The 27717-nt window shown below is 40.7% G+C and overlaps 2 protein-coding genes across 3 annotated transcripts; both read left to right on the forward strand.

Annotated features, from left to right (window-relative positions):
* The first annotated feature begins 2222 nt into the window (after positions 1–2222).
* On the forward strand, positions 2223–6583 carry pclaf (PCNA clamp associated factor). The gene is made up of 4 exons (XM_038282192.1): positions 2223–2381; positions 3657–3743; positions 3826–4003; positions 6378–6583. Exons 1-4 carry the CDS (start codon positions 2336–2338, stop codon positions 6415–6417), a joined length of 351 nt encoding a protein of 116 aa, XP_038138120.1. The 5' UTR covers positions 2223–2335; the 3' UTR covers positions 6418–6583.
* Positions 6584–7645: 1062 nt separating this feature from the next.
* LOC119781646 (L-fucose kinase) lies at positions 7646–27510 on the forward strand. Of its 2 annotated transcripts, XM_038282190.1 has the most exons (23): positions 7646–8076; positions 9271–9422; positions 11880–11930; positions 12002–12127; positions 12210–12282; positions 16105–16202; positions 16281–16361; positions 16580–16699; positions 19822–19993; positions 20145–20251; positions 20436–20537; positions 22099–22272; positions 23392–23465; positions 23596–23951; positions 24032–24266; positions 24350–24516; positions 24638–24853; positions 24925–25068; positions 25133–25252; positions 25327–25514; positions 25676–25775; positions 25849–26072; positions 27209–27510. In XM_038282190.1, exons 1-23 carry the CDS (start codon positions 7995–7997, stop codon positions 27287–27289), a joined length of 3243 nt encoding a protein of 1080 aa, XP_038138118.1. In that variant the 5' UTR covers positions 7646–7994; the 3' UTR covers positions 27290–27510. The 2 variants fall into 2 exon arrangements, with proteins under 2 accessions (XP_038138118.1, XP_038138119.1); XM_038282191.1 differs by lacking the exon at positions 9271–9422 and having other exon boundaries at positions 27209–27347.
* Positions 27511–27717: the final 207 nt, after the last annotated feature.

Here is a 27717-nt window from a genome sequence, read left to right on the forward strand (position 1 = left end):
ATATATATATATATATATATATATATATATATATATATATATATATATATATATATATATATATATATATATATATATATACACATACAGGGCTCGATGTTAACCATTGCCCGATCGCCCGGGGCAAGTAGTTTTTTATTGTCGGGAGAGTACATATTTCATTGCATCGCAAAAAAAAAAATTTTATCACTCAAACTTGCTTTAAAATCACCGACATTCGCTGAAAACGACCCACAAGCGTTACCGGCGCCATTTTTGTTGTTTTGTACACATTCTCGTGTGATTTGAAAAAGCCGCGTGATTTTCCGCTAGATGCCGTGATTCAGATCTTAGGGAGAGAATTCTGCAGAGTAGCAGCTGGATGATGAATTTAATCTATACTATAATACACGCTAGATTAAAAATGATCAGTCAGGGATTAGGATAATAATAATAATAATAATTGTATGCCCACAGTGTAAATATTTCTATCATATGGCAGTCTTCTGTACAGTGATGCAGGTCATACATTAAAAAATTTCATAAAATGTTTTTCTCTTAGACATTGGAGTGGTGCATTAAATGTTATAGGGCTAAACATGTTAAATTGGTGAGTAGTAGTAGTGTAAGTTTTTAACCTGTCAAGTTTTTTTTAGATTTTTAACATTACAATTTATATTTTTCCAAGCACACAACAGTTTAAAGCAAAGTTTAGTTTGAAAAGAATGTACAGGAAGGATTGAAAAGCATGTTAACACGGTAATGTAGTCTTGAGTTCATTATCTGACGCATGCAGATACACACCAGGAACCTCTAGACTTACTGAATTACAAAAAAACATTTAAACATGTTTCATTGATATATATAGAAAAATTAATATTAGGAACTATATATATCAAACATTATACTGGGCAAGTAAAAATTGTTTCTGGGCAAACGAAATGCGAAAAAACCTTAACCTCAACCCCTGATATATATGTATATACACATTAGAAAGGCAGGGCTCGATGTTAACCATCGCCCGATCTCCCGGGGCAAGTAGTTTTTTATTGTCGGGAGAGTACAAATTCCATTGCATTTGCCCGCCGGGCAAGTGCAATGATCGCAAAAAAAAAATTATTTATCACTCAAAATTACTTTAAAATCACCAACATTCGATGAAAACGGCCCAGGGAATTGCCGTGTATCAGACACATTTTTTTTTGACTTAGCAGGCTAAAAAACAACCACAGGGCAAAAAAAAAATGTAAGTACAGTAACACACCCAGCAACTATTTTACCGTTCACCCCATTTCATCCACCACCCAGATAACGCTAGATTAAATATTATTAGTCAGGGATTAGGAAAATTGGCATAATTGTATGCCATGCGCACAGTGTAAATATGGCTATCATATGGCAGTCTTCTGTACAGTGATGCAGGTCATATATTAAAAAATGTTCATTACATTTTTTTCTCTTAGACATTGGAGAGGTGCATTTAAATGTTATAGAGCTAAACATGTTAAATTGGTGACCTGTTATGTTGTTATTATTGTCTTGTTGCTGCATTTATTTTGTCAGGGAAAACTAATCCAGAGTCAGTTAAAAGTCAGGGAATTCTGAAATGATGTCAGACTGTGGAAACCCTGTATAAAATAACTATGTATAATGATTCTCTAAAAGTCACATTATATTAATAGTATTATCTTGTATAAACATACCATGACTCTAAAATAAAAGTTATTCATTTGTGACATTGACTTCTGTCTTGCTATTTATCTTAAGTTTTTAACCTGTCAAGTTTTTATTTTTTATTTTTAACATTACAATTGATATTTTTCCAAGCACACAACAGTTTAAAGCAAAGTTTAGTTTGAAAAGAATGTGCAGGAAGAATCGAAAAGCATGTTAACACGGTAATGTAGGCTTGAGTTCATTATCTGACGCATGCATATACACACCAGGAACCTGTAAACTTAAAAAATACTGAATTACAAAAAATATTTAAAAAACAAACATGTTTCATTGATATATATATATACAAAAATGAAAATTAGAAACTATATTTATCAAACATTTTACTGGGCAAGTAAAAAAAAATTCTGGGCAAAGGAATGTGGTAAAAATCCGTAACGTCGTTTTTGTTATTTTTCTCTTGGTGCTTTTCTGACTCTTCACCAGTTGGGGGCGATGTTTGCCAGCCACTGCTAAACTGGGGCAATAATAAGAAGAAGAAATCTCCCGCCCCTGCGCCGTGGTTCTGTCCAAGCCCATCCCAAGACCGCAGATGGTTTTAAACGGTGGCGGGACGCAACTTTTCACTCGGTGTGATCTCATCTGAAACAGCTTTCTGCAGCGAGGGTTAGCCGCCAATATGGTGAGGACTAAAGCCGACAGTGTTCCTGCATCATACAGAAAAGGTACAGCAACCATTTTACCTTCACCGCTATAAAGTAATGTTTTAATTATTGTCTCTCAGTAGTTTCCCCTGATTTTTGCGTTGAATCTGGCGGATTAAAGAACAATAAGCAAACTCCATGACGAACCAACATCAACCTGAAAGTTTAGAAGATTCTCCAACTTAGGGTTTGAATTAATTTTATTAATCACAGCATGCGATTATTATGACGTTTGGTGAGTTTAATAATTTGCTTATTTCATCTTTAGATCGCCTCCCGCCAACAGGAGGCTGGTTGCGCTCTTTTCGGTCCTTATTGAATAAAACTGCATGTTTTATTCCTTTAAAGTCGCCTTTCTATAATAAATGCGCGTAAATATGAATATTCAGACTTATCTGATATTCAGGACAAATTTGCTGTGTTGGTTCTGTTCAGCTTTCTGCCAAACTGGCGCCAGTTTTTAGCGCCTCTCTGTTAGAAGGTACCACCAAACTCCGTTCGCAAATGTATTGTTTTATCTGTTCCAGCTTGTATCCAGATGTAAAAATACAGCAACACAATATAAAATTGGTAGTTTAATATATTAAAATACGTTTTCAAATTCGGTGTGAAAAAAGTCAATATATATTTTTCTTTAGTTGGTGTAAACTGCATACTTTTGATAAGTCCCTTATTAATTAATGTATTTACTGCACTGTCGCGCATAAATGTTTAAAGTTTATTTATGGATTATTTTCTATTTAGCCCATAAAGATATGGGATACATTTACAAGCAAAAATAAGTTATTTTGAAAAATAACTTAACCCTAACCACTCTCTGTTCTGTTATTGAAATCTAACCAGTATCCATCAAAGCAATGCATCAACATGGGATGGTGAAATCAAAAACTGAAAGAGTTGAATTAAGATTGTGTAATTTTGTACATGTACTAAATGATTATTTTAATTTTCTAGAATGACTCGTAAAGCCTCAAACCTTTCACAAAATTCCCTTTGATTTACAAACGTGGGCGACATAATGAAGTTTATTAAATATTTGTTAAAATGCGTTACATGATCTAATATATAGATATGTCAAATTTTATTTTGCATGTTTCTCAAAGGCAGTAATGTTTTTACTATCTAATCAGAGCACAGTTTTTAGATGAGCTTATATTAGATGCACTAAGGTGCTTCTTTGTGTTCTGGATACTGGGAACAGTCCAGGTTAGACTCAAACTCTCTGGAAAAGCTTTTTATCTCCTTAGTCTGTTTATTTTTTTCCCTCTGATCAGCTTGTCGGACCTTGTCTTACAGCTGTTGCAGCTTCTGCACCCCGGAAGTCGCTGGGCGCCAGTTTGGCCAACGCGGCGTCGTCATCCAGCAGCAGCTGTTCCACTCCAGGTCAGTCAGAATTAAGACACACATAGAGCTGAACACGCTGCCTGTATGAGATGTGACTGATGCTGAAGTTTGGCTTTCACAGCAAAGAACAAATACGCTGGCGGGAATCCTGTGTGTCCTCGCCCCACCCCTACCTGGCAGAAAGGCATCGGAGATTTCTTTGGGGGCCCTCCCAGAAAACCAGAGAAGGAGAATCAGAAACCCACAGAGTCCGATGAGGAGGAGGCCGGCGGCAGCGGGATGTCCAAGCCCAGCAGGAAGTATGTCTGATAATCAGCAGCTTCATATTAGGGGCGTAAATAATAATCGTTTTGTATTGATGCATCGACACATCCGCAAGAGTATCGATTCATTTATTTATTTTTTTTCTCCGGTCTTATTTTTATCCATTTGCTCCTGGATGTAATTCTAACTCCTGTCCTGCGGTGGCACTAAACTTATTTTGCCCTCCTACCTCACTTCCTTTAGTCACTACCCTCTTACCGCATGCACACACACATAAACAGTAGGCAAGACAGTCATGGCGGAGGGAAAAGATGACTTATACACTCCTCTGGGGTTCAAGTCATTTGTGTGGAAGTATTTGGTGAAGTATTCTTGAGTATCAAAAATGATCGAATCGTTGGGTCAGAAAATTGATGCTGAATCGATTCGCCATGATGGGTGTGATTTACACCCCTACTTCATATCCAGTCAGATCTGTGTGGGTCAGCAGTAGAGACATGAAGACACTGAGCTGATTCTGCAGGATCGACTCAAACGAGGGTTGGGAAGCGCTGCCTGTTCATTTAGAGGCAATTTTACTTAACTGAAAGGGGGGGAAATCTGCAGATTTATTTCCATATTTGGAAGTTTTATTTGAAATAACATCTGACTGAATAAAACAGCTCACGTTATTTTATATAAAATCTGTCCTATTTTTTTTTTTTCCTGATTAATAATCAAATGGCAAACCAGGTGAAACTTTTCCATTTGAGGAGTTCTGGATAGAGCATAGAGACAGATGAAATGAATCTTTTGATCTTAAATTCAATATTTACAGTCTCGTTACTCCAGTTATTCGGTAACTAAATTGACAAATATTCCAAAAATAGTTTGGTCCGATCAATTGTTTCAGCCCTAACATAAAGATGTTATGAGTAGCAGAACAGCTGCTGTTAAAAAATCTCTGCATGTTTTAAAATCTGGAAAAATATTCTTTAAGTTTATGCTGAACGTCTATATTTTTGTTGAAAACAGACGATTAAATCAGAAATATTTGGATTTTATTCTGAAAAAGTTTAAGCTCTGGTTGCGTTTCTACTTTCCAAACCTTTTTTGTCGTAACTTGCAACATGCTTTGCTTGCTTCTTTCTAATGATTGTCCAAACAACCTTTCTATGTGTAGTTTTCTAGGTTACACACAGTGTCCGCTGAGAGCAGAAACATCTCCCATCCTGATCAGAACAAATATTCAACACCTTTTTTTTTTATTTAACATCCGGACAGAGATGGGTTTACCTTCAGGGGGGAAAGCTTAATCGCCAAATGATGTTTTACGTGTAATGTGCAAGACGAGCAAGCATACAACTGAATATATGCAGCTATTTTAAATTTAAACAAGGACAGATGCTTGTTGTTTACAAACAGCAGCTTGTTTTTAAGCAACAGCTGTCTAAAGTTGGATTGAGTATGACTCCATTTCCCAACATGTCATCTAAAGGCTCTTTCTACAGGATTGGAGGGGATTTCTTTCAGTGGTTCACTAAACAGAACCCTGAATGGATCCAGGTTTTGGTCTGGATTATTTACACTGTTTTATGGATCCTAAGATCCAGAAAGGACTTTGTGTGGTTCTGTTAGTGAATCTAAACTCTTTTAGTTCTTCTAAATAGGCCTGCATGGAGGAGCAGCAGATCTTCTCTGCTGGGATCAGAAGGAGACAAGTATAGAAAAATGCAGGGAATTAAGCTAAACATTTGGAACAGGATAGAAGACATGCTAGCTGTTAGCATGGTAGATTGAGACGCTTTATGAGGTAATGACTAACGGTCTCTCCCAGAACAGATAGATGGGTTCCACTAAAAACAGAGCTAGCGCCTGCTTCATTGTTCTTTGAAAAGTAGACATTTTTCACATATTTATCCTTTTTTTAATTACTCAATAACCTAATAGGCTCCTGTTAAGTCAGAAAGTCTGTTTAATACAGGTGGCATAATAAATAAGTAAAAGTTGATGTACTTTTTCTTTCTTTTAATCAATTTGCTGAATAAAAAATCTTAGCCATTCATGTTATAGAAAGATCCTCTTGATGCAAGAGAAACCTCATTTATGTTTTTTTTTTATTTATTTTTTTTTATGGCTACTTTTCAATCATTTAATAGTTAATTAAGTGATGGTTTGTATCAAACCTTCAACAGCTGTCCAGCTATCAAACCCAATCTCTGGTAGAATAACTCTTAGACTGTCTTTCGATTCTAACCGCTTACTGAAAGTGTCACCTGTGGGGGAAAAAACAGAACTTAAACTTCTCTTTTGCTCGTTCTCGTAGCATTTTTTTCACCTTACCTGGAACTGCCATAGATGTGAGTTGAGCTGGATGCCAGTCGCTGTTTACCTAATTATTTTTTTTAATACGTTTTTGTTTGTTTGCAGGTCCAGACCTCTGCCCACTGAGGATGAGGAAGATGACTGAGCATCTCTAGTGGCTTTTTAATGTACATCTGTATATAATGACAAATGAATTCTGCTGTAAAGTTCAATAAACATGTTTTTACTTTCTTTTTAAACATGGGAGTCACGACGTTTCAGTGATGTGTTTTCTGTCCAGCTTTTTCTATTAAAGACTCGGGAAAACTGAAGGATTTGTCTGAGTATCATCGCAGTTTTAATTCCTTTTACAAACTTCTTCCATTTTCTCAAATCATCCCCAATCCTGACTAACCCATTTGTTGGTCTGTATTCCTTCTGCTTATTGAGAACTGAACCCCAGGTTGGAGTTCAGATGTTTCCCTGACAACTGATCCCAAATCCTAATGCTCCATTCTAGCTGCAGCTTTATCAGTGTTGGGAGGATGTAGAGCAGGCATCCCCAAACTCGGTCCTCGAGGGCCGCTGTCCTGCAGGTTTTAGATGTTTCTCTGCTCCAGCACAGCTGATTTTTAATTGATAGTTGATTAACAGGCTTTTGCTCTACTGCAATCATCATAATCAGCTGTGCTCAAGCAGGGAAACCTCTAAAACCTGCAGGACAGCGGCCCTCGAGGACCGACTTTGGGGATGCCTGATGTAGAGCTTCTGTTCTTTAAACATAACTTTTCATCATTCAAGCCTTTCCTGCACATGCCTGCTCAATTAGCCCTCTGATCACCACCACAAACTTTGCATCATCAACCCATGTTTTACTTTCTATTATCTATTGTATGCAATTAAAAAAAAATCTGAATAATTTTGAATGAATAACATAGAATAAATTGGATTAACCCACAGCTGCAGGTTGCAACCTTTATTTTAGGACTTTGTATCCAAGCAAAGTATTCTTAACACTGGCGCACATTAAAAAACATTGAATAGAGGAAATATCTAAATATAAAACCTAAAAATAAACAAGTCACAAAACTAAGAGGATACTTGTATTAATCCAAAAGTAATGCTTGTGTTTATTTGAAACGAGGTACAGTTTAACATCCATTTCCAAGAGTTTGACAACTTTCCTATGAATTATTTCCTTATGTGGATATAAACGTTTTTAACGTTTACATGGAGGAGCCTTTCATCTTGAGATTTATGCGACCAAACATTTTCAAAATAAAAGAATATAGATATAATGTATTTAATCCATCCCATTAGTCAGGACTGCAGCAGCTTTTTGCGTTGATCCACCGCCCCGGTGGGCAACCCAACAGAGGAAATCAAACGCCTACGGAAGCCCGCACAGTCAAAACATTCCGATCAAAACAGGCAAAGGTTAAACCGCGGCGCGATTACATCAATATACATCTTTTTCGTCATTCATTCCCTTTAATTAAGTTTTAACCAATATCATTTTGATGCTGAATGATGTTCTTTTAGTTTCACTTCATCCGTAGAGCCTCTAACCCTCTCCTCCGTTTGTTAGTTAGTTTGGTTAACTAGCCGTTGATGCTTTTCCGTGCGGAGTCTGGTTCGTGGCAGCGGTTCAACCAGTCAGACAGACTCCGCTCTGAGCTGCAGGCCTGTTTCTAAACTACCGGCTGATTCAGGCCTCCACTGGCGGCTCACAGCTCGGACGAGATGCCGCAGACCGGCGAGTTTCCATGGACGGTGGTCGTCCTCACCTGCCAACACAAAGACAGTGTGTATGCTTTTCAAAGAGGTGAGGAGCATCTGTGAAATTCACGATCTTTGAATGTTGTTCTGCAGTTCCACCAGCCGGTCTAAAGGTGTCGCCAAAATACAAAATAAATAAAACAATATTGCAAGCTATGAAAAAAAGTATATATATATATATATATATATATATATATATATATATATATATATACTTTTTTTTCAAAATGAACCAATTTATTGTTTGATTAAAATGTTTTTTATGTAGTTTCTTTATCTTGTATAGATCTATATTAATGTTGATAAGTTTTAGACTTAGACTTAGATTTTATCATTTTGTACACACAGAGTGTGTACAAAAAGAAAATTTGTTAAGTACAGCTCTCAAGACACTTTTCATTTTTTAAAGTTCAGCATTGGTAAAGGTAAGCAGCAATGATAATGTGAATATACAAATGTAAATCAATTACAGTTCCAACATTCAGTTTTTTTTTTTTTATTGATGTAGTTCCGAAGGACAACAAATTAATCGCCAGGCACATTACAAGGCAAGCTGGTCCAATTGGAATCCAGTTATATGGCTGTGAAATTAATTAAAATTAATGAAACTCCTTCCAATTGTGTCACATTCATAATCAAGAACTCTCAGTTTTTTCGTCTGCCTCTAATCTGCCAAATAATTCTTAATTAATGACTCACAAAGAATTGTATAAAGGGCTTGACTTATTCAATTAGATAAAATACGGGAATCAATTTATATTTCTACACAAAGAAAAAATGCAGTTAAGATTATTTTGCTGCAAAACTTTGGGTGTTATGTGATTAACCAAACACAATGTCCTTTACTCTCTTCGACTAACATCTATTACTGAAATTAATCGAAGGTCAAAGTTAAGAAGCTTAAATCTCCCAAAAAGATCACTTTTGAAAATGAGTCAGGTTTATTTGAAAGGAGATGCAATCACTGATATTGGTGACAGAAGAGAGAAAATTTAGGCTTTAGAAGAAAAGATCAAAGTGAAAGAACACAGAACAGAACAGGAGGTGGATCAGTTTGTCAGGGGCCGATTCATTAACTAAGGATTCATGTGGAAATAGAGGAGGGACAAAGGGGCCCCTGCTCCTCAGAGACATGTTTGGCCCTAAACTGACTCTGATGCCTGTTTTCAAAATGAACCCATGGAGCAGATTTAAGTTTATTCACAGCTTGTCTCCATGTCCCTGACATTTTGTGCTTCAGAGCTGGAGCTACGGCAGCAACGCGGCAGTCTACCTGGGGCCGCGCTGCTATTGACCGTTAGGGACCGGCAGGAGCCGCTGGGCAGCGGAGGGGCCACACTGAACGCTCTGCTGGTCGCAGCTGAACACCTGAGCAGCAGAGCCGGACACACTGTGAGTCAGAGCAGAAATCACTCCACACACTGAGGGCACCAGAGCATAAATTTGCTGAATCATGATCCGATTCTGGGTTTTCACATGAGGGGAAAAACTCTGACTTGGAATTTTAGCCAAAAACTCTTTTAGTGCTGATTTGTTATTCAGACATCCAGCTCGTTTACAGGAGGAACATCTGACCTTTCGACAAAGACCAAAACGTCTGGATAGCTTTAAACCTGTTTCTGATCTGACTATTTAGAAAATTATATTGACAGAAAACAATATCTATAATGAGCTCAAGATTTATTTGTATAAAAATGATGCTTTGTGACATCTGGCCTCCAGTCAGACACGTTGTTATGGGGTCCCTTGGACCAGAACCTCCAGATTCTTACAGCTGGAGATCTTTCCAATTCAGCTCCTCAGTCTGTTTTTTTCTTTTCCTAAGCAGAACATAGACTCTCCTGGTTCTGGTCTGTATGGAGGTAAAAGTATCTCAGAATTCACATCAATCACACAATCCATGCATAGAATAAGATTCAAAATGTATTTCTGACGTATACATATAAATGTATCTGTTAGAGGGGGGCAGATGGATGCTAGGATCCATACTATCGATAACAACTTTGGTCTGGATATGGATCAATATTGGTTTAACAAGATCGATGCTTTTTCTTCTCTCCTGCACGCACTAACTACAGCAGATTGACCAGTCTGCCCGCCTGTGTTACATCGCCGGCTCAGCACGGAGACTGGGCATGGCCCCGCCCACTCGGCTCTCTCTCAACCCGACACATACAACTGCAGAAAAACATGCAGAAGGAAAGAAGCGGCGTTTGTCTATATTTTAGGAATGTAAATGAAACAAGGGCAAGCTTTATGGTTTGTAAAAAGCCAATTAAATGCAGTGGAAACACAACATGTTTATATAAGCACATGAAAAACCAACACGAGCAAGAAAACGTCGAGCTACAGAAACAGAAAGAGGAGACGAAACTTTGCTCATTGCCCCAATAAATAAATAAATACATAAAGCTTAAATGTTTAAAAGGTATCGCTATTGTATTGATATTGGCGATACTAACCCTGTATTTACTTGGTATCGTATCAGTTAAAAATTCCCGGTATTTACCTCTAGTATCTGTATTTAGTGTTGAGACTCAAAAACAAAAAGATTCCCAGCCAATCAAATATCCCCCATGTTTTAGCCAATCACGAGTGATGTATGCTTTACTCTTAAGCCACTCCCCATAATGCGCTCACATGATGCTGTGTGTATGTAGTGAAGGAAAGGAGGCAAAGACAGCAGAGTGATTAGCTGAAATTTAAAGGTCATAGCTGCAACATTTGCTTTAACATCATTCATCTTTGATAATAGATTCATAAAACGTTGTGAGTGGTGCTGAATAAAAGAGTTAATTAAGCCAAAACAAAAATATATTGTTTAAATTATCATTTTATAGGTTTAGATGGGTCCAAAGTATAAAAATTAGGGATGCACGATATAATCGGCCCCCTATCGGTATCGGCCTTAAAACTGAATATCGGACATCGGCCACCCCACCGATATTTAACCCGATATTTGATCAGCTTCTGAGTTTCTAAAGTCTAAAAAAAAAAATAAAAATACTACTTCTTCTTCTTCCCCAAGGGAAAAAATATTGATCCATTAGAATATCACAATATCTTCATATGCTGATATATTGCCATTTAAAAACACCATATCAATCTCTTTTACTAATGAAATATTGCTATATGTCATCGTTATGCTACGAAATCCACCGAAAATTCACGAAATTTTGCCGTATTTTTATATGTTGATATATTGATGCGGTATCGATCTATTTTAATAACAAAATCTCACAAGAATTTGCAAAATATCACGAGAGTTTGAAACAGAACGATGAAATTTCGCGAGATTTTGAAAGTAAAATAGATCGATACCGCGTTTTTAAAAATCAATTTGATATCAGCATATGAAAATATATTTGAGTATATTATTTTTCAAAGTGTCAGAAATGGATAACAAAACTGCTATTTTCAATGACTACTTATTTTTGTCCAGCTTTAACATCGGTATCTATGTCGGTTATCGGCTACATGGATTCCAAAATATCGGCATATCGGATATCGGCCAAAATCCCAATATCGTGCATCCCTAATAAAAATATTTACTTCTGGTTCTTATTTACCACCTTTATTATATTTTTAAGATGCTAAACAAGCAAAGCTTAACTGTAGATAAACAAAAGTAATATTTCACGTTTACATTTTCAAAATTTTAGGTCTTTTTCTTGTTTATTTTGTTATCATTCCAGGGCTGATATGGAGACATTTGTAACCAGAACTAATATATGCAAAGATGTTAAAGATTTGATTTAAAATCTTTGATAGGAGCCATGGTTTATTTGGTACGACAGCAGGATAAGTTAGGTTGGTTATTCTCCCCTCATGCTGCCTGTTTGCTCCCAGGTGGTGACAGCTGACGTCCTGGATGAAGCTCACATCCTCATCCTCCACACAGTGAGTCCAGAGCTGAGTTGGATCTGAGGTTCTGGTGTCTCCTTGTTGTTGATGACTGGTTCTCCTCTCAGGGTCGGGATTTTCCCTGGAGCTCCTGCAGCCGAGCGTTCTGCTGGCTGCCTGAAGAGAAGCGCGGGCAGAAGGTCCAGGCCCCGCTCTGTGTTCTGGATCTGCTGCTGGACCGGCTCAGCACCCAGGTCTTCCCCAGTGAAACCACACTATAATGTCACTCTGGTCCCACACGGTTCTGTATGGTGATGAATCATGTTTGGCTTTCAGATCTGTCCGAGTTCTCCTCCTGGAGTCTGGGTCTGCAGCACCGACATGATCCTCACCGTTCCAGCAGACTTTGGTTAGTGTGAAAGATGAGCCCCGATGTTCTGATCTCAGTTACGAAGCTGAATCGCCCCCTACTGGCTGTATTGTGTAATTACAGCACTCTAAAAGCAGACATTGGCCCTGTCTCAGGCCCCGTCCACACAAAGTCAAAACGAACACGAAACGCTGATATTTTCCAAAACGTTTGCCGTAAAGATGGAGACGTAAAATAAATGTGAGCGTCCACACGAATGCATGAAAACGCTGCAAAATGTATGCCAGGCCTGTAAGTGGCGCTGTGGTGCCAAAGCAAAAATAAGCGACGAAATGTTGGGCATGCGCACTAATATTTATACATGGTTGCCCTGCGGGTCCATTTTCGTGGTTAAGTCAAATTCAGGTGCTGAACTATGTTGTCGATATTGCTCTGTTCTTCCTGGAGATATTCCAGAAGAAGAAGATTCTGTTGTAAGCCCGACAGCAGGGTGAGTAGCATTAGCAGCAACGGCGCCATTGTTGTTGTGATACTGGTCGCGCATGCGTGTTTAGAGGCGACGCTATGACGCATGCTTGTAAAAAAAAAATATGCGGTTAGAGCGTAAAGATGGAAACGCGAAAACGGCGTTTCGAAATCTTCCCACTCTGAAGGCTGAATTAAAAAAAGATCGTTTACAGACCCCCGAAACGCCGGCTTCGTGTGGATGAGAGGCTGGTTTGGTGAAAAATTTGTGCGTTTAGGCCAGGGTTCGTCTTCGTGTGGACGGGGCCTCAATACTTATACCCTTCTGAAGTGTGTGCTTAGTCCTAGATCACATGATCTCAAGGGCACCATCATAACTGAGAATTTATCACTGTTTTTATCAAATAATTGTCTGTTGTTTAAATCAAACAAAGAGACACAGGAGGTGGGTCATCACCATAAATCTGCCTTTTTGATCAAAGCGTCCCATGCATCAATCAGTTACAGGTAATATGCTGCTTCACCAAAGTGAGTTCAGATAAACGCTGATGCTACGTTCAGACCGGACGCAGCAAAAGCAGCAAAATCGCGTCTGCTGCTTCCTTTTTGCTGCTTGTACCAGTTAGTTCTGACGCGCGGCTGAAGCAGCTTTGCTGCTCTGGCTGCGCGGTGCAAAAGTGGCTCTGACGCGCGTTGGGCGGAGCTACTCTATCCTTTCTCTGCCTTGCAGCTATATTTGCTGTGATCAGTGGGAATAAAGCAGTTTTAATATGTTTTTAAGTGAGAAAATACACCTGAAAACTTCATCAGTGCAGTCAGTTCATGCAGATTACAATCCTGCCTCCCAATGTTATTTCTGTCGGAGCCGCTCAGACCCCCACATACCGGCGGTGTGCCGACAGAAGGAATCCCTTCAACAGCAGCCTCTGGCCGGGTCGCCTCCTCGCGGTTCACCGCGGCAGCTGGTAGGTGTTTTTCATCTAAATAATCTGATCTGCAGGCACCAGAATAATAAAAGCGAACATGTTCTGCCGGCAGATGTATGCATTTTAAGTTAATTATGCGTTAATAAACTGTTTAAGAGGAGTGATCAGAGCGGTCTGTGTCATCAGCGCTGTGTCTCTCTCCCAGCCAGCTCCCAGATCAGCTTCTCTGATTGGTTGACGCGGCGCGTCGAGCAGCAAAAATAAAATTTTTCCATCTCGAGCAGCAGCGCGTTTGCGGCTCGTCACGCGCGTCAGATGCTTAAACGCGCCCGACGCGCTGCTTCAGCTGCTCAGACGCGCTGCGCCTGCTGCTCAAAACGCGCCGCGGGACCTTTTGCTGCGCCTTGACGCGCGTCAACCATTGACTTTGCATGTAAACTCACTGCTTCTGTCGCGCCAGCTGCGCCCGGTGTGAACGCAGCATTATCCAAAGTGATGGTCCAGGGCGCATAGGGGGTGGAGCTAAATGCCGCTCTGGAGAATCGCGACACACTCACTGTACACTCGTCCCCATCAGTGGGAAGTAGACGTATGAAGAGTGGAGGTGCCAATGTTTGGACCATTGTTTCAGAAAGAAGGAACTTTAGTGGATTAAGAAAGCATAACCACGTTCTGCAAAAACTTCTGGTATAATGGGGACACAAATTATTCTTTAAAAGCAATGGTAGAAAATATAAAATCCCTTAAATGCAGATTGTCCTGAAAAGGATCTCAGGAAATTGCCAGAAAATGTCACATAAACATTAACAGTATCTGAGAGCCGTCTGAATAAAACGCCAGACACATCAGAAATGTTAAAGGTGTCGTAACCTGGTATTTCATTCATGCCCCTGAAATTGCTTTTAAATGAAAGTTTTATAATATTTCGGAAAACAATTAAAAAGAGGTAGTTCTGACCCCGTTTAATTCCCCCCTTTTTAATCATGAAGGTATATATGTTCATGGTGGGCTAATGTTAGCATGGTGATAGCATGGTGGGCTAATGTTAGCATGGTGATAGCATGGTGGGCTAATGTTAGCATGGTGATAGCAAGGTGGCTTAATGTAAGCATGGTGAAAACAAGACAGGTTAGTGCTAGCATGATGATAGCAAGGCAGGGTAAAGTTGGCATGATGATAGCAACGTGGGCTAATGGCAGCATGGTGAAAGCAAGCACAATGTAGTTTGCATGATGATAACGATTGGATCTAACGGTGGAATAATGATAGCATGCCAGGCTAATGTTAGCATGTTGATAACAAGGTGTGCTTATATTAGCATAATGATAGCAAAGGTGGACTAATGGTAGCATGGTGATAGCAAAGTGGGCTAATTGTTCCACAGTAATAGCAAGGTCGGCTAATGGAAGCATGGTGATAGCAAGCACAATGTAGTTAGCACAATGATAGCGATTGGATCTAATGGTAGAATAATGATAGCATGCCAGGCTAATGTAAGCATGTTCATAACAAGGTGTGCTTATATTAGCATAATGATAGCAAAGGTGGACTAATGGTAGCATGGTGATAGCAATGTTGGATAAAGTTAGCATGATGATAGCAAGGCTGGCTAATGTTAGCATGTGAAAGCAAGATGGGCTAGTGTTAACATGATAATAGCAAAGCATGCTAAAGTCAGCATGATGATAGCAAAATGGGCTAATGGTAACATGGCAATGGCAAGGTGGGCTAATGGTAGGATGGTGAAAGCAATGCGCAATAATGCTAGCATGGTGATAGCAAGCTGGATTTATGTTAACATAATGATAGCAAAGACGGACTACTGGTAGCATGGTTATATCAAGGCAGGTAAATAGTGACATGGTTATAGCAAGGCAGGCTAATGTTAGCATGATGATAGCAACGGTTGGCTAATGGTAGCATGGCTACAGCAAGGCAGGTAAATAGTGATGTGGTTATAGCAAGGCAGGCTAATGTTAGCATGATGATAGCAAAGGTGGGCTAATGGTAGCGTGATTATAGCAAGGTGCACTAATGTGAGCATTATTATAGCAAGGTGGACTAATGTTAGCATGATTATAGCAAGGTGGACTAATGTTAGCATGGTGATGGCATTGTGGGCTTAGGTTTGCATAATGATAGAAAAGGGGGACTAACGGTAGCATTTGGCGATTACAAGGTAGGCTAATGTTAGCATCCTTCAATAAATGCCCTAATGTACCGAAACTGAATTTCTATTTGGGGAATAATAAAGTATAATTGAATTGAATTGAACCAAGGAGGACCAAAGTTACCCTGACTGAACGATGAACCGTTGTCGGCTTTCTTCTGGGTTTATTGTCTCAAATGTGAGACTTAAGTCTCTGTTTTTAAAATAAACAAACTGATTGGTGGTACTTTGTTTGATTTATTATGGCTGACTCTAAACCAGCCCGCTTTGCTGCTAATGACTGAACCTGTTATGTCCCAGTGTTGTCCTGGGATGGATTCTCTGGAGTTCGGGTTCTGGCACTACCAGGCGACGTCTCATACGCAGCCGATCACGGAGTCTACCTGACCGACCCAAAGGTAACTCTGGACAATCTCTGCACCGTATCTCTAGCCACTGTGACGTTGATCAGCTGATGAGGGGAGGTTCTTTTTCAGGGTCAGGTCCGGGACATCATCTACAAAGGATCCAGGGAGCAGATCCAGCAAGCCCTGATGCCTGATGGGAAAGTCCCGTTGGTGCGTCCTCATTCTCCTCCTCAGACTCCGCAGGCAGCAGTTAAACTACTATAAAATAGGTTAAGCTAAAGTTTCTGAGAAGATGAAACCCATCCAGACGTCAACAGCCTGACATTTATCCTCCAGAATCTTGTCTGACCTTCACAGATCAGAGCTGGTTTCCAGTGAGGAAACTGCTGTTAGCTGGAAAAGTCTGATCAGATGCGTTTAATCGACAGGTTTCAGGTCCAGTCTTCTTCTGCCGATCCGTCTCTGAGAAGCTGCTGCAGACTCACGTCACTCCTCCTCTGGACGGCTGCACCTACCTGGGCCTGGACTCTGGAGCTCCGCCCTTCCAGGTACCTTCCCCAGAACATCAAGTTTTATGAAAAAAAATATCTATAGTTGAGGAATTATTACTCTACAATACAATTATGAACCTTTTCATGTCAAAAAACAATCAAAGCTCGATACTTAATACCTAATAAATGTCAAAAATAGACAAAAAATCCTTATAACCTGATGCATAATTCTGTTTGTCTCCTTCAGTTCAATTCACTTCAGTTTAATTATATAGTGCCAATTCACAACACGTCATCTCAAGGCACTTTACAATCAGAGGCGTAGTCAGAAAATTTTTATAAGGGTGGCCCGGCAATAACCAATGTACACTGAGGGGTGGCCAAAAGCGGATAGGCGCCAGAACCTCAGGGTCAAGCCAACGATAAGACTAACTATACTTTCCTACATCCTTTGCTAACAAATAGATGCATATATTTAAACATCCATGCTTTCTAGATAAGAGGTGTAGTGGATAAAATACCTTCAGGTTTGAGTTCTGGGGCAAACGTCTTTTCCATCGTCATTACTTACCTACTTTTTTTTTTTTTACTTAATTTTTATTTGAATTTTTGCAACTTACACAGAAACATAAAAGCCCACATTCAGTCTGCTGCTCTATACGGTATACTTAAAAAAGAACAAAACTTTAAAAGTATATAAAACCAGTTTGGCTTAAAAGTAGAATAGGTCACATGGTTAAACATAAGTAACTTACAAACATAAATATAGTTAGTAATTAAATAAGCAGCACAAATGGAAATAACAAAAATTAAATAGAAAACCATGTGTAAAGATAAAGAAGTATAATAGAAATGAAATAAAATAGAATGAAGAGAAAAAAATATATATAGATAAAAAAAAAAAAAAGAGTTTTATATGGGAGAATTATCCTGCCATAATGCAAGAGAACATAATTTCAATTTGAGAAAAGAATTTTATCTTCTTGCACTCAAAACTTATAATGCTCACACTCAAAACTTGCGCTCTCTCTCAAATATTTTCTATTCTCTCAAATCTTTGTTTCTTCTCTCAGATTTAATGCTTCTTGCACAGATATTTTCTCCTCTCGCTTGCCTCCTTCTCTTCGCGCACAAACCGCGCTCTGCTCGGGTCTCGGTTAAGCTTGCGAACCCAGAGAATCTGCTTGCGGTTTTTCTTTGCTCTCTCTCAGATTGGATCGGATATTCGCCTAGCAACCTTTCCAGCCAATAGAACGACAGCCTTAGAAAGGGTGCGCTTGTCTAACTCTACTGAGTGTGCCTGTGATAAACCGTACCGACAATAAATTGGCTTTTTTAATTTAAAAGCTATTAAAATAAGCAGCTGAAAAACAACAACAATCAGGAAAATAAAAAAAGGAAATAATAAAGAGCGATTCAAGAATCACCAATGAAAAGTCACTTAATTTCTGCTGGAGGCAGAATTAGCATCTGCCCTGACTAGCAAACTTTTTTTTTTTTTTCTGACGGGCAACTCTGAGGCTGGAAGTTTTCTGTTCACATCACGTCACGTCTGAAAACGGATAGCTTTTAAATTAAAAAGCCATTTTATTGTCGGTAAGGTTTATCACAGGCACACTCAGTAGAGTTAGACAAGCGCACCCTTTCTGAGGCTGTCGTTCTATTGGCTGGAAAGGTTGCTAGGCGACGATCCGATCCAATCTGAGAGAGAGCAAAAGAAATCTGCAAGAAGAGCCTACGGGTTTGCGAGCGTAACCGAGACTCGAGCAGAGCGCGGTTTGTGAACGAAGAGGAGGCAAGCGAGAGGAGAAAATATCTGTGCAAGAAGCATCAAATCTGAGAGAAGAAACAAAGATTTGAGAGAGAAGAGAAAATATTTGAGAGAGAGCGCATGTTTTGAGTGTGAGCAATATAAGTTTTGAGTGCAAGAAGATGAAATTCTTTTCTCAAATTGAAATTATGTGCTCTTGCATTATGGCAGGATAATTCTCCCATAGTTTTACTGCATTAATATGGTCCTGGCCGGTTTCCACCTATTAACAAATATGTCTTTTTGAAGCTTCAGGCAATAAGTTATTTGTTCCATATGATAGATTTCCCAGACCTTTTCAATCCACATTTTGTATGTTGGCGGCTCAGGCTTCAACCATTTAACTGTGATACATTTAAAAGCTGCAATCAGTAATATTTGTAGAAGGTATTTTTTTCCTCTTCCAGTAATGTCTTTGGGTAATAATCCCAAAAGTTACTTACCTACTTTTATCAATAATAATTCTGCATAAAATTGATATTTACAAGTACTAATATCTACATAAATTGATTATTAAATAAGTTTTTATTATAGTTATTTATCTATGATTTCACTAAATACTCCTAGATGACTTGCAGAGACACATAATTTTCTCTTTACCCCATAAAACACAAAATCTAGTTCAGAAAAGAGCATGAATTCTGTACTTATCATCTTTAATGTTAGTATATTGATGTGTATAAATAACCACAGAGTTTTTGTTGTCAAGAAATTATGAATACATGAAAAAATAGTAAGTAATATATGAAAAATTAAAATGAATATTCCACTTGAGAGTATTAATGCTGCCACCATTTGTATTAGAGGGGGAAAATGGTAGGGGTGGCCACATGGGTGGCCAATGGTTGGCTAAGGGTGGCCATGGCCACCCCTGCCCCCCCATCTAGCTCCGCCCCTGTTTACAATTCAACCAGATCATAGAGTCAGATTGGTTCAAAGACTGGTCCCTGGGCACCGCACAATGGCAGCTCACTTTTCCTCAAGGGGATGGGTTAAATGCAGAGGTGAATTTCTCCAGTGTGACATCAATAAAGTTCAATTATTATTTTTTATATCATTATTAAATCTGGACTCTCTGGTTTACAGGACTGGAAATGTGAAAGGTGAAGTCAGAGAAGATATAAACCGATGTAATGGCGAGCCTTCGAAGTTACTAAAAGACATAAACAGAAAATGTATTAAGTAGAAAATTGAATAAGAATAAAGAAAAGAAATGGACATATAGAGAGCAGGGCGTTATATAAAAGGTCAGTTTTTTTATTAAAAGGTTTTATCTAAAATAATAGATGTTCAGCTAATTAGTGGTTTGAATGTGAGCTGGCAACTTACAGCCTTAATGGATTCAGGAGCTTTGTTGCTCTGTCCTCAGATCTCGCTCTTCTTGGACCTGTTGAAGTGTCTCTGCTCAGATCTGACCCACGATCAGTTTGTTGGCCAGGACCGAGCTGGCTGCAGTTCCACAGCCGGCCCACAGGGAGCAGCAGTGAGGACAGGCAGAGCAGAGCTTTGGAGGATCCTCAGAGGAGTTCCACTCTCACTGGGTTAGCTTCTGTTTCTATGATTTTTCTCCTGCTGAAGTGGTTTTTAATAAAAGCTGTTAAAAGAATCTAAAAATGTTGAAAAACTTGTTAGTGGAATCTGTAGATATTTAGTCTGAAGTCAAACATACGTTGAATTTTGTCAATCCCACAGTGTACGTCCCCGGCGGTCGCTATGACTACATGACTCTGTCCGGGAAGCAGCATGTCCACCGTCTGACCTCTGATTGGACAGTTAGAAACACTCTGTCTCACATTCAGGTGATGCGTCTTCCACAACCTAAACTGAATTTAAAGCAGGTTTAGATAATGGCTGAATGCCCACAGCAGATCCTAGTAGGACTCAACGGGACCTTAAAGACCACAATGAAGAAATGCTTTGTTCAGTTTTAGCAAACGCTTTACTAATCCAGACCGACCACAGAGTCTGCTTTAATCCCTGCAGACGGAGAGCCTGCTCAGTGAGGGAGCTCGCATCATCAACAGCGTCCTGGATGGAGATGTTGCTGTGGCGACCGGGGCTGTTTTGCAACACTGCCACCTTCAGGTCAGATACAGACTGAGCTTATTATTATTATTAACACTGCGACCCTCAGGTAGAAAAAACAAACAAAACTACAATAAAAGATTTAAAATTAAAAAGCATTTTTGAAACTAAGCAACAACACAAAAAATCAAAGGTTAAACTAAAAAAATGAATGTGAAATGATAAAATCTAAGGATTTTAAATTGAAGCATATTTTTGAAACTAAGAAAGAAAAAATGTAAAACAAAAAAATTAAATGAAAAAATATTCGACGATATAAAAAATTAGAAACAAGAATATTATTTGGAAAGATTTAAAAGACATAACTGTGAAAAAGGATTTGTATGAGTGTCAAAAGAAAAAAAAAACATGTGCCCATAAAGAGAATATCTTCTTTTCTGTAGATAAAAGGTATTTTATGTTATCTGACCATCATCTTCAAAGAACGGGTTAGTTTGCTTCAGTTTCTCTTTCCTGAATTACTCCAGACTGCAGTTTTCAGTCATAATCCATTTAAAATCAATAGTAAGTGAAAATACGTGTCCAAAACAGTGAAGCTCCTGTTAAAGTGCATTACTATGTAATAAAGTAGCTCCTTCTACTAAACATTTTTCATTAATTGAAGAGCTTTCTCCAGTACGGAAGAGGATTAGGGCCACTGGAAAAAAAAAAGAAAAGTTAACTGATTTTTTTTTATTTTATTTCAGTATAGTATGGGGGAAAAGTCAGAATTCTGACATTAAAGTCAGAATTCTGAGAAAAAAAGTCAGAATTCTGACTTTATTCTCAGAATTCTGACTTTTTTATTGTCAGAATTCAGTCAGAATTCTGAGATTAAAGTCAGAATTCTGACATTAAAGTCAGAATTCTGAGAAAAAAAGTCAGAATTCTGACTTTATTCTCAGAATTCTGACTTTATTCTCAGAATTCTGACTTTTTTATTGTCAGAATTCAGTCAGAATTCTGAGATTAAAGTCAGAATTCTGAGAAAAAAGTCAGAATTCTGACTTTAATCTCAGAATTCTGACTTTTTTTATTGTCAGAATTCAGTCAGAATTCTGAGAAAAAAGTCAGAATTCTGAGAAAAAAGTCAGAATTCTGAGAAAAAAGTCAGAATTCTGACTTTATTCTCAGAATTCTGACTTTATTCTCAGAATTCTGACTTTTTTTATTGTCAGAATTCAGTCAGAATTCTGAGATTAAAGTCAGAATTCTGAGAAAAAAGTCAGAATTCTGACTTTAATCTCAGAATTCTGACTTTTTCCCATGTTAAACTGAAATAAAATTTAAAAATCAGTTTACTTTTTTTTTTTCAGTGGCCCTAATCCTCTTCCGTAGTCCATAGACTTTATTGATTTTTATGGAATAATGTCATCTGTGTCCAACAAAGGCTGAGTCAGTAGGTAAATACAAAGGAGTCATCTTAGTTCTCACCATATTTCTGCAAACGTTGTTCTTTCCTGAAAATACTGCTGAATCCGTTGGTATTTTGAAGGTTTAACAGCTGAGAAGCTCTAATAGATCAGGTCTGTTCTTAGCTCAGGCCTAAAATACATATCCTGTGTCCTCTGATGTCCGTCAGGGTCCTCTGGACGTCCCATCAGGCTGTTTGCTCTCAGGTCTAGAAATCTCGACGTCGACGTGCATCAGGCGGCTCAATCTTAGCAGTGACATCATCATCCAGGGCCATCGGATCGAGCTGGGGGAGCTGAAGCTAACTGTGTACACGGTGACGGGCGCCAACGACGATCTGCAGGTAAACCGCAGCAGGTGCTCTTTCTGTGGGCCCCAGGTGGATCACATGGTTGTCATGGAGACAGCTGATTGAAGAAGACTTCGTTTTACATTTCTTTTGTCTTTTAAGCAAAACTGTGTAGTTTTCAGCCACTATGGGCGCTAGATCTGTAACCTCCAGGTTGACTGCCCCCTAAAGGCCATTGGCAGCACTACTTAAACCAGTCTGTGTTCTGGTTCTGGTATCAGACAATCTAAATGTCCTGGAGTTCCTGTTAAAGACTATTTATTAAACATTCACCTTCTGGATGAACTCCTCCAGAGAACCAGAAACTTGTCTGATAGGATGAAGGTCTGCTCCCCGGGCGCTGCACAATGGCAGCCCACTGCTCCCCAAGGGGATGGGTTAAATGCAGAGAGTTAATTGTGTTGCTCTGTACTTGTGACAGTGTAATTAGAATAAAGTTTAATTTTATTTCTATTCTTCAGCTGAGGGTCAGAGCTAACAGCTGTTAGCTTAGTTAGCTCTGGGGTTTAAGGGGAGCTCAGGCTGATGGAAAGCGATGCTTTGTGTCACATGACCTATTCAGGGACCGATCAGAACCTCTGAGGTCACAGAGGAGGGTTTCTGGGAACAGCAGCACTGAGGAGCATCGATACGCAGCAGGAGATGAAGATTTACCTGAAAAATCATTTAATGTCACAGATTGAATAATTTATCTGAAGATCAATTAATATCTCACATTTACCGTATTATTGGGTCAAATGTTACAGTGTTCATTTGAAAACCTCGGTTTTCTAAAGTCGCGCATACACTGCGGTATTTTCAATTGTTCCATTAAGCTACAGCTCAAACAGTACAATGAAACCGCAGAGTTTAGAAGTTCACAGCTTCCGATGCACGTTCTCACACTGTGCAACCTTACGATTCCTGATCGGGAGGTGGGTGTAAGAGGCTGATCGCCCCTTGTTACCCCCTGTACACTACATGACACACATTCAAGTCGGCCCGATCAAATAAATTCTTGCACGACTGGAGAATCGGACGGAAAAGGGCAAAATAAATTGTACAGCTTATGGCAGGCTTAAAGCTAGATGTATAATTACTATAATCACATCCGCCCCACGTTCTCCTCCTCAGGTGTCCCTTGACGACAGCAGGGCCTCCTTCCTCAACCAGAGCTGGAAGGTTTTCCTCAGCTCCTCAGGAATAGAGTAAGACCCAAACTTTTCCGCTCAGATCGTTTTCCCCAAAGCTTCAAATTTCAACTATTAACACATTATTCCTCCCAATCTCTGCCTTTTTTTTTTTTTTTTTTTACATCCCGCCCCCTTTTCTCCCCAGGCCAGAGGAGCTGTGGGTGAGGGGCGAACAGCGCTCCCTGCTGGAGGCTCGGCTTTTTCCAGCCCTCCACCCCAGAGGAGGCGCTGTGGGTCTTGAGGGAGGTGTGGGCTGGCTGCTGGGGGGGCCGGGCTGCCTGCAGAGGTGGAGGGAGGCATGGAGGCTCTCTCTGAGGGAGGTGCTGTCACTCACCCACCAGGAGGCGGAGCTTCAGTGGAGGGAGGAACTGCAGTTTCTGGCGGGGAGGAGGAGAGTGACGGACACCCTGCGGAGCCGCACCGACGTCTGTTTGCTGCCTTGCTTCAGGGCAGCAGTGCATGGGGGGCAGCATGAGGCGCTACTGGACACTCTGGACAGCAGTTAGTTCTCATTTTTTAATTTCCAATCTGTTTTACATCCCAGGAGAACCAGAAGCTGATCAATTTTATTCTGGTTCTAGTTGCTGCTGGAAGCGTGGATCAGGGGGAGGAGCCTGGAGCACAGCTGGGCGTGGCCGCCCGCTGTCTGTCCTGCATCGCTGATGTGCTGGTGTGCATGGCAGGGGGGAAGGGGGGTCTTAGGAGCGGTCCAGCTGCTAATGAAGCCTGGAGCCCAGCATACTTCCTATTGGAGGAGGGGGACCTGAGGGGAGGAGTTTATGCTCTTGCTGCACAGCGGCAGCACTGGCTGAGCAGGTGGGAGCTTCTCTCCTTCTTTTCGCTTTCCATCGTTGTTTGATGAATTCTCACTTCTCGTTCTCATTTACTGCCCCCTACAGGCCCGACTTACTGGTGCGGGCGGCGCGGCACTATGAGGGCGCCGGGCAGGTGCTGCTGCGGCAGGCTGTGGTGTCATCACAGAAGTTCATCTGTATTGGGCAGGGGGAGGCCCCGCCTGTGGGGGAGTGGCAGGAAGTGGAGTGTCCAGCCAGACTGGACCTGGCAGGTGAGAACCGGTCCAGATTTTCTGACTGCCTGTTGCCTTCAGGTGGCGCTGCAGGCGTTGGACAAGGCCTGTTCAGCTGCTGGTGTGAAGCACCTCTGACCTTCAGGTGTTTGTGCTCCAGGCGGCTGGAGCGACACGCCTCCCATTGCCTTCGAGCACGGCGGATCGGTGACCAACATCGCAGTGAAGGTCGATGGGAAACGGCCTATCGGAGCCAGAGCCCGTCGCATCCTGGAACCCTGCCTCCTGCTGGTAAGCTGCAGCGGCGGCGCTTCCACGGCGATAGTCTGTGAGAGTCTGGACGAGCTGAGGGACTACTGCCAGCCTCACGCTCCAGGTAGGGCCCAAGGGTTTACTGGTTACACTGGGAGAGCCACTGGACACTGACTGTTGCTGTCTCTGCTGCAGGAGCTCTGCTAAAGGCCATCTGCGTGTGCAGCGGCCTCGTATCTCTGTCCTCGCAGCATCCTCTGGAGCATCAGCTGTTGCAGAGGTGGGGAGGCGGGGTGGAGCTGCACAGCTGGTCAGAGCTGCCAACCGGATCAGGACTGGGTGAGAACCAGTAAAACCAGGACCGCTACAACAGAGGAAAGCGCTGATGTGTGATTTCCTGCAGGGACCAGCAGCATCCTGGCGGGGGCGCTACTGGCAGCCATCTACAGGGCTACGGGCCGAACCTACGACACCGACTCCCTGATCCACGCCGTCCTCTACCTGGAGCAGATTCTCACCACAGGTCGGCGTTCCCTCTGCTCCCACGCTCTTCCTCTTCCTCTACGTCTTCTTCATCACTTCCTGCTTCACCAACAGGCGGCGGCTGGCAGGACCAGGTGGGAGGCTTGGTGGGCGGAGTCAAAGCGGGTCGCTCCAGAGCATCCTTGCCCCTGCAGGTGGAGGTGGAGCGCCTGAGTCCTCCTCCTGAGTTCCTGGCCTCTCTGGAGCAGCACCTCCTGCTGGTTTACACCGGAAAGACTCGGCTGGCCCGAAACCTGCTGCAGGTCAAACATCTGCTTTACTCCTCTCCATGAAAACCATGCTCTCTACTTTCTGAGCTCCTCCTGGTCTCCAGGATCAGAGCTGCTCCGGCTGTTCGAACCTTTACTGGTCTCTGCTCAGCCTCCCAGTTCCAGCTGCTTTAAATCCAGTTTGTTTTGTGCAGGACGTGGTTCGCAGCTGGTACAGTCGTCTGCCTTCCATGGTGCTGAACGCCCAGCAGCTGGTGTCTAACTCTGAGGAATGTTCCAGAGCCTGTTCAGAGGGTGGGTCACCAACTGGATCTCTGCATTTCCCATCATGCCTCACTAACAGAGCCGGTTGTCCTTCCCTTACCAGGTTCTCTGTTCAGGCTGGGTAAGTGTCTGGACCGCTCGTGGCAGCAGAAGAAGCTGATGGCTCCTGGATGCGAGCCGGCATCCGTCAGAACCATGATGGAGGCTCTGAGGCCCCTGGTCCTGGGTCAGAGCCTGGCGGGGGCCGGAGGAGGCGGCTTCCTGTACCTGCTGACCAAGGAGTCCCGACAGCAGGAGGCAGTTCTGCAGGTTCTCAGAAACACAGCGGTGAGACGAAAACGGAACAGATAAAAGCTTCACTGCTGATTTATTTGATTTATTGACAGCAACTGGTTCAGAAAAAAATATTCTGAAGGTCCAAAGGAGCCTTTTATCATCTGTTAACCGGGAACAGAATCCATCATGGATTAAAAAACATATTTCAATGACTCCTATTTAGCCCCATTTACAAAGAACCAACCAGGGATCGGACCATTGAGAAGGGATGAATAAATCACCGACTCCAGGCTGGGAAATAATAAATCTAAACATCAGCAGCAAAAGCAGGATTACTGATTAAAGTATTTTAAGGAGATTTAAACTTTGTTTAATGCGATCCGGTATTAAGTTAAAACTCCAGGAGAATTTCAAAACACAGCACAAACCAAAAGAAGCCGACAAGATCAACAATAAAACCCTCAGAATGAGATCTGAGAGGATAGAAAACTCACTGAATAAAAAAAAAGCTCATTTTGGGGAAAAATGGTGAATGAAAGATGAAGGTACTGCTCCCCCCAGTTCAAGCGCTGTAGTAGTACTACTACTTTTACTAGGTTGTAAATTCTTGCTTCTTTCAACCACCTGTCTGCTTTTTAAGAGAGGGCATTTTTCTGGATATAGACCAATATATAAAACAGCTGCAGTTCAATATTTTATTTTACATTTTGAACCTCGTTTCTCCATTTTGTTTATTTATTTGTAGGAATCTCAGAATTCTGAGAAAAAAAGTCAGATTTTTGAGATTTGAATCAGAATTGGAATTTAAAAAATCAGTGTTTTCTGATATCAAATTGAAACCAAATAATTTTAAAAAGTCTATAAACTTAAAAAAATCCTGTGGCCCTTATCCTCTTCCTTAAAAAGTCCTGTCTCACACTGGACTGAAAATTTCCATTTCCAGAGCAGAGATGATTTTAGAGTTTGGAGGGACATTTGGTCCACTATTGTTGCAAAAGAAAAACATGTTTGATAAATGGAAATGTGAAAAAAATTTAATTCAATCACAGGTCATGATAAAAAATTTTAGCACATTTTTTAATGCCTCCAGAGATGCTGCATCTTTTGATGTTTTTGATCATATAACCCAGAAAAACACAAAACCATCTGGAATTTGTGGTGCTATCTAGTAAATATCTGTGTTTCAGGGTCTTGGCGACTTCAGCGTTCACACGGTGCAGGTGGATATGGAGGGAATCGCAGTCCGGACGCCATCTTTGACAGTTTAGAGCTGTGACTCAATCTGACGAAACAATGAAGAATGATGATGATTAATAATGAATTGTTCAGATTCAATCATGGATGATTGTTCTCTAAAACAGACTCTATTGAGCTCTCCTGCTAAAATCAACTGAATTGGATCATTTATTTCTATCAGGTTTTTGATCCAAACGTGTGAATTCTGACCCCACAGATAGATCAACAAAATAATTAAATCCACATTCTAATACTGCTGACAGTTTGGATTATTTGTTATGAAGATATTATAGGATGAGTCCTAATGTTTTTAATGTCTTATGACCTGAAGGACTGAGTCCTGACAGACTTTAGAAGGAATCCAAAACATCACTGAAGCTTTGCTCCAAACCAAAAAGCAGCTTTAGAAATGGGGAAACTGTAAAGTAAATCTCATAAAGATAAGAGTCTTTACTGAAAC

The sequence above is a fragment of the Cyprinodon tularosa genome, unplaced genomic scaffold (genome assembly GCF_016077235.1).
Source record: "Cyprinodon tularosa strain WSP-4 unplaced genomic scaffold, ASM1607723v1 ctg180, whole genome shotgun sequence".
NCBI lineage: Eukaryota > Metazoa > Chordata > Actinopteri > Cyprinodontiformes > Cyprinodontidae > Cyprinodon > Cyprinodon tularosa.